The sequence below is a fragment of the Mya arenaria genome, chromosome 7 (assembly GCF_026914265.1).
Source record: "Mya arenaria isolate MELC-2E11 chromosome 7, ASM2691426v1".
NCBI classification, from domain to species: Eukaryota; Metazoa; Mollusca; class Bivalvia; order Myida; family Myidae; genus Mya; species Mya arenaria.
In genome coordinates, this window is record NC_069128.1 from 61,906,591 (window position 1) to 61,918,608 (window position 12,018).

The window sequence follows — 12,018 nt, forward strand, 5'->3', positions numbered from 1 at the left end:
GAAACGCATGCAACGATATTGGTTTATCTGCATTGCAATCTTTGTTATATAAACATTCATCTTATCAGGGATAAATCAAATCACTTGAATTTTATAACAACGTAACTATTTATCGAACTCCCCGCAATGCAGTGCACGTTTATGTTTGACACTAAAAGAATGTTTGATTAACTTGGTGGGATACGTAGGCTTTTAGCTAGTAGCTGTATTTTAATTAACATATTTGTTTGGTTATATTAACATGGCGTCAGGACATGTTAAGTGTGAACTTTGTTGTGAAGAAACTGCTGTGAAACATTGCGATACATGTGGACCTGTCGGTGAAGCTTGTTTACGTATTCACAAAGCAGGAAAGATTTTTCAGAATCACGTTATAACCGTGTTTAAAGACGACGGAAACATTCCAAAGACGACACGGTTTGACATTACAGAAGATAGATGTAAGCAGCATCCGACGGAAAAAGCTATATATCTTTGTAAAAATCATGATACAATGGTTTGTTGCAGATGTTTTCATTCGGAACATCGTCCTTGTGTAACAGAATGCGTTAACTTACTGAATGAAGCAGTTACTATTGACTGTGACAAAGTCAACACGATGGCTAAAATATTGAAAGAGGTGAAAGATGAAATCATTACTATTTACAATGAAGCTGAACACAGTAAGGAAGATAACAAGATCAATGCTGATAAATGTGTGCAAGAATGTATGGAATTAGGAAAGAAAATCAAACAACGTGTAGATGAACTTACAAGTGAAATAAGAGACGAAATAAAAAAGGCATATGACGTAAACGTAAGGACGTATTCACATTTAACCGAGACATGTAATGAGATTTCGACGTGGTGTGACAACGAAGAAAGGAAGATAGATGAGTATGTTGACAATAATTTGGTTGGGTACCTGTACCTAATGAGCAGACATTTTGAGCAGGAGATATCGGGCGTTAAATCCCTCCTAAGGGAAAGCAAACACAAATATACGTTTAAAGGTTTTGACTTTAAACAAAATAAAGTTATTATACAATGTGTGTTTGAGGACTTTGACGAATTATGTGAGCTACATGAACAAATTACTGAGAGCGAAGACGGAATTGCCATCGATGCTGCTGCACCCAATGCTGAAAATCGCAAGGTTTGTTTCCGTTTCATCACTACATTTACTACACTATTTTGTTATTGTAGAATCAAAAACTGATCTGTCCTCATTTGTTGTTGTTGTTTTTTCAAGCATAAAGCTACATATCCTTTTTATTATTTAACACAATACTTTTCGAGCACATTGCACAGATAGAAAAATGTTGTTTTTTTTATTTATAACCTGCCTATTTAATAGAATTAGTATTTATAGCATGTGTATCAGAAGAATATAAACATTTATCTTTTAAATGAAAATAAGATTTCACTGTATCAAACAGTGAATATGCTTCATTTGTAATTGTTCTAAGCTTTTAAGCACACTCTCTTCTCATCATAGAAAGTCAGTGCATACAGGGTTGTGACACAATTCCAAGGAAATAATTTCCGAAATATTGAATCATGAGCCTACACTTTAGCGCTTTGTTTGTATTATAACTGTCTTTTTACATCCGTATTAGGCATTTTTCCACAGACAAAAAGCTTGTTCTATTGTTGAACAATCAAGTATCTTCTATTATGCAATGTTCTGAGCTTTCATATTTGACTTCAGACACGGAAGGAGCTCATTGCAATGTTGAATGGGACCGAACAAAACGTGGATCAATCGGAACAATCAAAAAAGGTGTGTATGTCTGCATCAAAAACAGGTAAAACTCCTATAATTAGGGTTTTCTGCAATTTGAACTCTGCTTAATTGCATTTTCATTGAAACATTAGTGCATTGTAGTGTTTGTGTAGTCTTTGTACTACATTAGTAGCAATAACAACGTAACGTCGTATTTTCGACTCTCCTATTCTGCACAATGCTAATACCACCCCGCAGTCAGATCAAGATATATTCGGCGTACGTCTAGAGATTTTATCCAAAATACTACCAAATTAAGCTTGAATAATTTTCCCATCCACCATAGTACGGGTTATGCACAGTTCTACTGGATAAAGTTAAACGAGGTAAATATTTCATGCGCAAATTTCGCAAAAACCCGTTTTTCTGCCGCCATTTTGCCGTTTTGACCGGCTGTTTTAATCGTCGATTTTCTTTGGTTCCCGACTTTGTTTTGACAGCTGTGACGTAACACAAGTGCATTGTTGACTTCTGCGTTCCTGGGTATATTTTTTTGGCAAAATACTGCAGATTTTCATTGTTTATTCTGCAAAAAACTTGAACAGGTAATGAAACATGCTATTTTTTATATGCTTATTGAAATGGAACAATCATGCATCATCGATTTTCGTAAAATTCAATTATTTATCTTCACAAATATTTCATTGATATGTATTGGTGTTCTGTCGCATTTTTCCGCAAAGGCTATTAATAAACGAGGTGTATTCCGATGTGTCAAAATCTGTTACGCTAGTTGTGTCATAGTACGTTATGCAATAAAATCCGAAGGTATCCGAACGTTGCAGGAAGTAATGTTATCAAACATGAACCATGTATTTTGTTCGATTTTGGAGTTAATTATGGGGTAAACATTGTTATTTCATTCAATTTTAAAATGTATAAGTGAGTCTTGGCTCGTATTATTGTCTGACAGACTCAAATTCTCATTGCTTCAGTATTTTCGAATGCTTTTTTCTCATAAAAAACTGTCAACGATCTAAATTAGCCTCATCTGAATGAGCCTTCTGCCTATTCTATTTTTGCATTGAGAAATCAATGAATATAAAATGATAAGATCTGCTACATGACAGGATATACATATATGTATATAACTTATAGGAGGGACATATATATGTCTGTGCTTATAATGTGAAAAATCATAAAAAAAATCTTAAGAAAAAGAGGAAATAATTTTATATTACAAACAAATATCTTACATGTTATCCACAATCAATGGTCAATTGTAACCATGCCCCCCCCCCACCCCTGTCCCCAGGTCTGGCGAAAAGTAGGGACTTTGACTTTCGGTACAACCAAGCCCGGGTAAAATCCACGTATTGCAGAAATGAACCGATGGTAAAATCCCCACCAAATGACCCTGCACCCCAGGGACCCTAGGCAAGGCCCGCAATTTTTGGCGCAGAGACAATACCGGCCAATTACCCCAACTATCCTGGTATACCCCCGGATTTGGGGGGGGGGTTCAATTGACTGTTGTGTAACTGTTTGCAGTGTAACAAGGAATAGTTCATCAAACTCGTATATAGTTTTACATAACAATCCTAGATTTAAGTTTCAAATGTTTTTATTATTCTACTCATCTTTACTTTCAATTTCTTGTTTCCTTTCTTTTCTAGCTTTACTGTCACATGATGATAACAGGGCACAAGACTCAATTGGGGAAATACAACATACTTTCAATGTAAGTATACTAACACATCCTTTCCTTTTTTGGTTCGCAGTATGGATGGAACATGTCTTCGAGTAAAAGATGTAATGGAAAAATTGGTTTCAACCGGGATATTGAATACAACTAAATTTCTTCAATCTATGTATGATAATGAGAGCAGCCAAAAATACTTATTCCTGACTCTCAGACGATTGCAACAGAAGTGCTACAGGCTACAGAAAAATGAACATAGAGTAAAAGGCAAAGAAAATCTGCAGCGCTTTTTAAACTTGCCATATCATATTCCTACAATATCAAATGACTGTCGACCATGTATTCTTTTGGAAAAACAACACCTTATTTCACAATGTCCTGTAAATAATGCAGAGAGTGTTGAAGATTTCATTGAAGGTCCTGTTTGTCCCAATGAACACCGTCCAATTTTTGATGAATGTCCAACAACTTCTGTTAAACATCCTACTGTTGTTGGTGTGATCCCTCCAATCTCTCTTGAAGAAAAAGATGTATCAACGTCTAAAACTTTTTTTGAAGATTTATCTTCCAATTTAGAAGATTTGAAAATACAAACAATAGAAACACAATCTGTTATCGAACAAACAAAAGAACTCAATAGAACGCTTTTTGAAACACTTCAAAATCGGAATGAACAATTAAATATTAATAAAAAGGAATTGAAAAGAACCAATAGTAGAGAAAATTATTGGCGAAATAAATGTCAAAAGCTTGAAGATGAAACTAGTTGCCTCATTATAGAAGATCCATGTTCGTGTGATTTAAATGAAAGGCTTGATTCATTGCAGGCTGAGATAAAAATTATGAAAAACATAAATTCTGATTTAAACAAACAAATAGATGAATTGAAAATAGAAGTTGAAACATTGAAAGACAGAGAAAATTGCATTTTTTATAATGAACACACTAATTCATATAGTCCAGAACTCCATGTTTGTGTCTATTCATTATTGAACTGTAATGTTGGAACTGAACATGTTGTAAAAGTTATTGAAAGTGTTTTGAATTTAATAAATAAAACTGCTGACAAATTACCCAGTGTTAGTACTATAAATAACTGGTCTGTTGAAAGAAATTTGATATCTCGTGAACATATTTCTTCCAAAAAAAATAGCAAGCACATTACTCTGCATACAGATGAAGCATCAAAATATGGACATCGATACGGGTCATTTGCGACAAGAGATGTTGACGGTAATTACATGGTATTGGGAATGCGTGACATGACAACAAAGTCCTCACACGACACATTGGAAACTTTTAAAGAAATTTTATGTGACATTGATTGCTTATCATCTGACCAGCACCCATCTGGAAAAACTATTTTATGTAATATCAAAAATACTATGAGTGACAGGGCTGCAACAGAGGTTAAATTCAATGATTTACTACAAAATTACAAAAATGAAGTTTTACCTGAAATTGTTGAAAATTACCAAGATCTGAATGGGGAGTCACAACAGGCACTTGGAAGAATAAATAACTTTTTTTGTGGACTGCACTCTCTTGTGCATATGGCAGAAGTTTCACAGAAAGTATTATATGATGTTGAAGACAATCATTTTGACGGCAATATTCCTCACTCAAATACGTGTTTTAACAAAGTTGGTCAGTCTGGTACGCTCCGTCTTATTCAAACAAGTTGTAAAGCCTTTGCAAGAAGAGGAGATCAAAGAAATGGTTGCTATGGAAACTTTAAAACATTTATATCAAGTTTACTACAAGAACATGCCATGAATTTTCCATTACAACCTCTTAAAGGAAACCGTTTCAATATACTGTTTGCAAATGCTGGACATATATATTTCCTTCATAAACACATACATGAGTTTTTGAAAAGTTATCCAAATTTGAACTTTTTATTGTCATCAATATTGAAAGACATTCAGGAACCATTCTTCATAGCCGGTTGTAAAGCACTTGGTCTGTTGTCAAAATTCTTAACCACCCCTCTGTGGCATGTTATTGAAAACAAAGACATATCGATTTCTGATATAAATATCAGGTATTTTCAGTTGAAAACCTTCCTGGAAGACAGTGCTCTGAATATTAATGACTTTATGAAAGGAAAGCATACGCTATTTGATGATGTCCCAGTCAAGAAAGATAGTGTATACCAATGTCTCATTGAAGAAAATCCTGTCGATGGTCATGTCACTGTTATGTTGTCAGTTCTTCTTCCAGCTCTTTCAAAACTTATATCGAAACAATTCAAAGACCATTTACCATCTGGAGTTCATGAACATGTTGATGCGAATGAAACGGCTAGTGTTGACAAACATAATAAATTTCCAGAGCGAATATTTTCATATGTTGATCATATATTATCATACAAACCGAACATTACCACGCTTTCTCTGGAATCACACATAACCTTTTCATTGAACAAAACACTGGATTGGCTGAAAGAACAACCAGATATAAACACATTGATAGAAAAAAGCAGGAAAAGTGTTAAAGATGAGCGCAAACAATTTAAACGAAGGGAATTAGCTATAGAAGCAAGTAGGTTGAAGAAATTGCAGAATGATATGATAAAAAAGGAAGAGATGGAGAGAAAAAGAATACAAAAGTTAGAAATCTTGACCACCAGTTTACATAAATATGGCTTGTGGATGTCAACAGAGGAAATAAATCAGGGATTATCAAAAATCAGACTGAAGAAAGAACAAGAAAATAGCCTGAAAACACAATTAAAATATAGAAAAGAAGTTCTCAATCAAAAGAATTCAGATAAGCTGTTTGCTGTCAGTAAAGTTGTGAATTCAAAGAGAGTGCTACTAACCGTTGAAGATTTGAAAGCAAATCTTATAAGGTTAATACAATTGTAAAATTATAATTGTCTAGAACAATGATATGTACCATGAAGTAGTAATATCACATAAACACTGCAACATCATGATGTCTTCAAAGGAAATTGCCAAATCACTTTTACATGTAGGTAAATTGTTTTTAAAAGTATATTTTATAAGATGCTAGGATTGTAACTTAAAAATTTCCCGGTCAAGATATTGGCAGACATAATGCCATTGGATGAGTAAAACTGAATGCTACATATACATTTAAAGCTGCACTCTCACAGATTGACTGCTTAGAGTCTAACTTTATTTTTTGTCATTACATCAGCTGATTTTGGCATCAATGCCTTCAATTCAGTTATATAAGATCACTCACAATAAAAAAGGTCTCAAATGTTTGGAAAACTGCATATAAACTTGTTTTTCTTAAAGTGTTAGTAACGGTTTTAGCCATAATATATGGAAAACTTTTGTATGGTATTTTGTCAACAGACTTACATCTATTGTTTCAAGACATTTACGCAAAATTGGCTCAATCGAAGGCAAAAAATAAAAAAGTTGTCAAGACAGTCAATATGTGAAAGTGCAGCTTTAAAATACACATTTTATGGTACATGTAGCTTTGTCCAAAGTAAGGATTCCTAGTAAACTGCTAGTCAAAACTGGAAGTTTTCAACTGTATATATATCATAATTAGTCATTCATTTTCTTTTTCCATTTTCAGAATGGCCATAGCTGCTCTGGTGACTACTTGCTGACAGCCTGAGGTCCATACATGCCATAGTTCTAGACAGGAGATGTTATTTCAAAAACCATGATGACTTTTATTCATCGGCTCTGCCATGGACATCAATTTACCAGTCTTTTTTCTGAAACTTTTTTGTGTCTTACATACCATAATAAAAAATATTACCAGAAGATTGGAACCAGTGCTGCTAGTGAATTCTAGAGATAAAATCAATTCATACAGTGCTTCATTTGTGACCACTAGAAAACTATTTTTTATTAATTTCCATACTGATTAGCATGCAGAACGGTTGTTCATACATTTTTTTAAATTTGTAATATTTTGACTTCTCAATCATATTGTCAATAAATTGTTACTCAATTATATCATTTGCATATGATACATGAATGTTTGTGTTGTTGATAGGAAAAAAGTCCATTACAAATAATACTAATATAAACTCATTGTTTCATGGAACATTCAATAACTTTACAATTTTTCATTGCATACATTGTTCAATGGTTGCCATGGTTACCACAGATCCTCTCATTTTCAGATTTCATATGTAAAATTATTTGAAGATGATTGTGGGTGTTGCTTAAGGTTATAGTCACATAAATGTTTTTCTCAATTTAAACACTATCTCTGTCAAATTAGTATGGAACAAGCAGATTCCTTTAATTCCTCATTGTTTAAGCTACACATTGCATAATTATCATATACTACTACATGTGTGTACATTTTAATGTGTTGTTTATGTATGAAATACAAATTTGTGATACTGACAAAAAATATTTGGCAGAAAAACATGTCAAGTTATTGAAATTTCATTAATACAAAATGGTTGTTATGGCAACCATTTTTATTTTATTGTTGCATATCAGTATATTCAGATACTATGAATAATACACTGAATGGTATTTGCTTATTATCTGTTTTGATTTGACAATTATATTGCTTGCTGTCATATCTGTGGTAACATTTGTTCATAGCTTTGAAATAAAGCAGATTTTCGAAAAATGAAAAAAATAACATTTTTTAAAATGTTCATAAATTAGTGTTGTCTTGAAAAATAGCAAATTGTTGGTTATAATTTGATACATGTATATATAAATTATTGAAAAAAAATGGTTTCAAGTTGTGTTTTTTTGTTGTTTGGCATTATTATATATAAAAATTGGATATTAGGCAATTTGGCAGAAAAAATGAAAAAATCAAAATTTTCAAAGGGACATAACTCTGTCAATTTTAGTGGGTTTTCGTTTTGTTTGTTATATTTGAGTTTGTATTGACATAACCTTTAAAATGATATATAACATGATAAGGATATTTGAAAAAAAAAAATACGTTGTTATTGCTAACATTAGTATTATATTTCTCGGTTAGAAATAGTCAATTCAAATAATATGGTTAATGAAACAATGAAACGACATTTGGTATCACTAACAATAAATCACTCGATTTATAATGCCACTAGGATGCGCTGGCTGCTCGACAAATTGATTTAAGCGTTTAGAAAGCTTTTACGAAATACATAACGCATTCTGCACAAGTAACGAAAGTCATATAGTATATAGTCATAATAAATATTTCATTTCAATTCAAATATATCATGTCCGACCGATTAACACTACATAAACCGAGTTGTTCTTTCAATATTGTTGGTAAAACGAGTAAGATCAAGTATAGTTTTAACTATTATGAATCTCGTTTCATTTACTTTTAGTATCATAGTACTCATCATTCATACAGACTACATTTCGTATAAAAAATTCAGTCCGTACAAATTTCAGACGAGAAAGACATTATATGATGTATTTAATTATGTAAAGCAATACCTAGATTCTTTAGTAAAAAATAAGTGCATTCACTAATAAGGAGAATTTATAGCTAACGGTTCTTGTATCGTCAACCTATCACACTAAATGTTATTATAATTATTGTTAAACGTTTAGACAAAATCAAATATCTTTGCAAGATTAACAGTTCGTTGATGTTTGCTCATGTTGCTGACTAAAAACATTTCCACCCTTTTACGCTATTTATTATTTATAGAATCAATTTAACATGGCGTAATGTCAGTTCTGTTTCAAATCCTTTGTCGGTCCTATGTAATGACACTATTTTCCCTTCATTTCAGACTAACACGGGTTTAAAAAAAGAGTTTTATTTACTGCGAGCGAAAGCGGTCATAGAAAAAGCTGACAAGGTAGGAGATATAGTACACATAAAATTATAGTGTTTTGTCACTTCATGATAAATTTTCATCGCGTATCCATGCATAAATTTTAAAAGGTTTTCGAAATCAGATATTCATATATTATACTGAAACTATTTGCCATTAAGCTATATGTATTAGAACGAGAGCAACCAAAAAAACTTTACTTTTTGAGAGTTCAGATTTAATGTTTGTAGTATCAAATCGCAATTCATGCAGTCTATACACGGTATACAATTACCAAGCCTTACAAATTTCCAGACAAGGAAGAATTTGTGTGATGAATTGAAACAAGTTAAGCAAAACCTAGTCACGTCAGAAAAGGTAAGAGCAATACTGTTTATGAATTTTATCGCACATATCTATGTGACCCGACCAGACTGACAGTTTTATAAATATTAATCAAACTGACTAATCTTTAAGGTGAAAAAATATAAACATTAGTTAGAACAATATTCACCTTAAAATTATAAATATTGACACATTAAGTTGGAAGTGAGACTGTTCTATACTCACCCCATTCCATTTAGAGTATGTTGACATTCGTAGGGTTAGACATATCCTAAAATGACTTCAGGTTTGCGTTTGTCAAAAGTGAAATTCAGATTCACTTCCTCCACCGTGTTCGGCACACCGATAAATACAAGCATATAATGTACCATTATAAATACTTAGCTTGCTTTGCGATCTTAGACGATGAACTATAGCTTCCTCTGATATATTTGTGTAGAATACAGTTGTTTTCCTTACAGCGCGACGTTATATCCTTTGTTTTGCATTATTCATCGTAGGTTTTCTGTACTCGCACAACGTCAGCCATTAGAAATTGTTTATGTTACTAACCTGAGAAATTGAAGCTATTTATGCATAAGTAACGCACTTTTTTGTGGCGGCCACAAGACTACCATTTATATTGTGGCATTTCCATTTCTTTTTTGGCAGTAGCTTTCCGCCAAACTACATTTGAAGTGCGAGTTTGAAAGCGCCACACTTTCTTTGTCAGTCATTCTGCATTACATTATCAAATGAATCATTAACTTGTTTTAAGATCTAAGACGATTAACTATAGCTCCCTTTGATATATTTGTGTAAAATCCAGTCGATTTCCATACCGTAGGCGAGACGTTATACCCTTTGTTTTGCAATTATTCATCGTAGATTTTCTGGTCTTGCGCTATGCCAGCCATTTTTGCTTTTCCGCGCAGTGTCCTCTGTTTTAAGGTATAAGTCATGTAATACACACATTTTTAAAACCTAAAATCATCAAAATAGTTACAATCAGTGTACACTATGGAACTTATATCCATTTTTTTTCACTATTATTTTTTCACCATGCATTAAAAGTTATTTGTGTTTTATTCAGCCAACCCCTTAAACTCCATAACAACACATTGTTTTTACTTTATTTCAATTATTATCTCAAAATCAGATATTGAAACAAAGACAACTTTACCGTGTAAATTACACATCAGATTACGAGAAAAAATGTTTCAAATGACAAATCTAATCAAAACAATGATAACAAATATCTTTGACTGATCTTCGTATTTCGGAAAATAGCATTTTCTGATACTCTTAAATATAGAGAGCGATTTAACTAAATTCATACAAAACAGTAGAAAATAAGAAAAGCTGGTAAAATCATTTTAACATTATATTTTTATTGTTGTTTTTTTTCATAAACTTTGTACTTTTGGACCATGCTATTTAAAATAAACGTGTGGAAATTGATTATGGAAAATTCGCGGATATGCAATCAAACTTTAAAATTCCGTCTTCTTTGCAGATAGTATTTCTCTACACATAACACCTTTTAAATAATTCGCAAATACTATTGAATGGTCAGGCTCCAAAATGTTTTTATTGTACATTTAAAAATGTTTCCCTTTTTCCTGTTATTGTATAATGCTAAAGAAGAAATAGACTCAATACTGGCTATTCCGATATCTTAATTTGATTGACATACAAAGAATAGTTTAGAAAACGTTACCAATGCAGATCGACTGTAAAACATGATTATGTTTTAGACGAAGGAGGACCTGTGTGACCAGATGAAACAAGTGAAACAAGACTTAGATAATTCAGAAAAGGTGAGACATTTAAAAACAAGTTTATTTATGTACTTTACTTACCAAATGGGGAAGACTTATAGTAAAACACTAACATAGACAATTGATAGTGAATAGATCTTTCATTTTTAAATAAATCAAATCCAACCAAGTCACACCAAATAAACCGATTTGTTCTTTCGATATTTTTATAGAACGAGTAAGTTCAAGTATAGTTGATATAGGGGTAAAAACCAGTTTGCTTAAAACGACAGTTATTACGGAACAAAAGTTATTTCATTTTTCTTAATGTTATCTCACGTGAAATGTCCAAATTGTAGTCACATATGCCAAAAAATGCTTCTAACAACATGGCGTTAATATGAACTGTGACTGATCGTAATGAGCTACTGTATACAATATATATCTTTATGCAATTATATCTTTATTTGTTTGGCCTTGTAATTGCACATGTGAATGTGAACATATTCAAGGCTATTCCAATGTATTAATCTTATTTACATCTATAGACTAGTATAGAAAACGTTACTCATGCAGATATTATGTACCAATATAATTACATTATATAGACAAAGATGAATCTATATGACGAGATAAAAACGATGACACAAGACCTGCATAATTCACAAAAGGTGAGAATTTGAGACAAATGTTTATTCCTGAAATCTACAAACCAACTGGTAAATATTTATATCTTGCTTAAAGCAAATCTCATGTTTAAAATCATTTATTCCATGTAATAGGCTGATATGCATTTTTA

At 32.2% G+C, this 12,018-nt stretch overlaps 2 protein-coding genes across 5 annotated transcripts in view; both read left to right on the plus strand.

Annotated features, from left to right (window-relative positions):
• The first annotated feature begins 1,896 nt into the window (after positions 1-1,896).
• Positions 1,897-8,291, plus strand: LOC128240121 (uncharacterized). 4 transcript variants are annotated; one of them, XR_008262049.1, is made up of 3 exons: positions 1,897-2,310; positions 3,382-3,446; positions 6,969-8,291. XR_008262049.1 is itself a non-coding variant. In XM_052956629.1 (2 exons), the coding sequence occupies exon 2, from the start codon at positions 3,488-3,490 to the stop codon at positions 6,275-6,277; it is 2,790 nt and encodes a 929-aa protein (XP_052812589.1). In that variant the 5' UTR covers positions 1,897-2,310; position 3,487; the 3' UTR covers positions 6,278-6,959. The 4 variants fall into 4 exon arrangements, 1 of the variants encoding a protein (XP_052812589.1); XR_008262048.1 differs by lacking the exon at positions 1,897-2,310 and adding an exon at positions 2,321-2,609 and having other exon boundaries at positions 6,969-8,290; XM_052956629.1 differs by lacking the exons at positions 3,382-3,446; positions 6,969-8,291 and adding an exon at positions 3,487-6,959.
• A 101-nt stretch (positions 8,292-8,392) lies between these two features.
• Positions 8,393-12,018, plus strand: part of LOC128241317 (coiled-coil domain-containing protein 73-like) — a 37,662-nt gene continuing 34,036 nt past the window's right edge. Inside the window, exons 1-5 of the mRNA XM_052958249.1 lie at positions 8,393-8,407; positions 9,112-9,180; positions 9,451-9,513; positions 11,217-11,279; positions 11,828-11,890. Of these exons, the coding sequence (XP_052814209.1) occupies positions 8,393-8,407; positions 9,112-9,180; positions 9,451-9,513; positions 11,217-11,279; positions 11,828-11,890 (273 nt within the window). The remainder of the gene's footprint in view (positions 8,408-9,111; positions 9,181-9,450; positions 9,514-11,216; positions 11,280-11,827; positions 11,891-12,018) is intronic.

Excerpts from the sequence above, each read along its gene's own strand:
- LOC128240121 (XM_052956629.1), top strand. The coding sequence starts at position 3,488 with ATGGATGGAACATGTCTTCGAGTAAAAGATGTAATGGAAAAATTGGTT.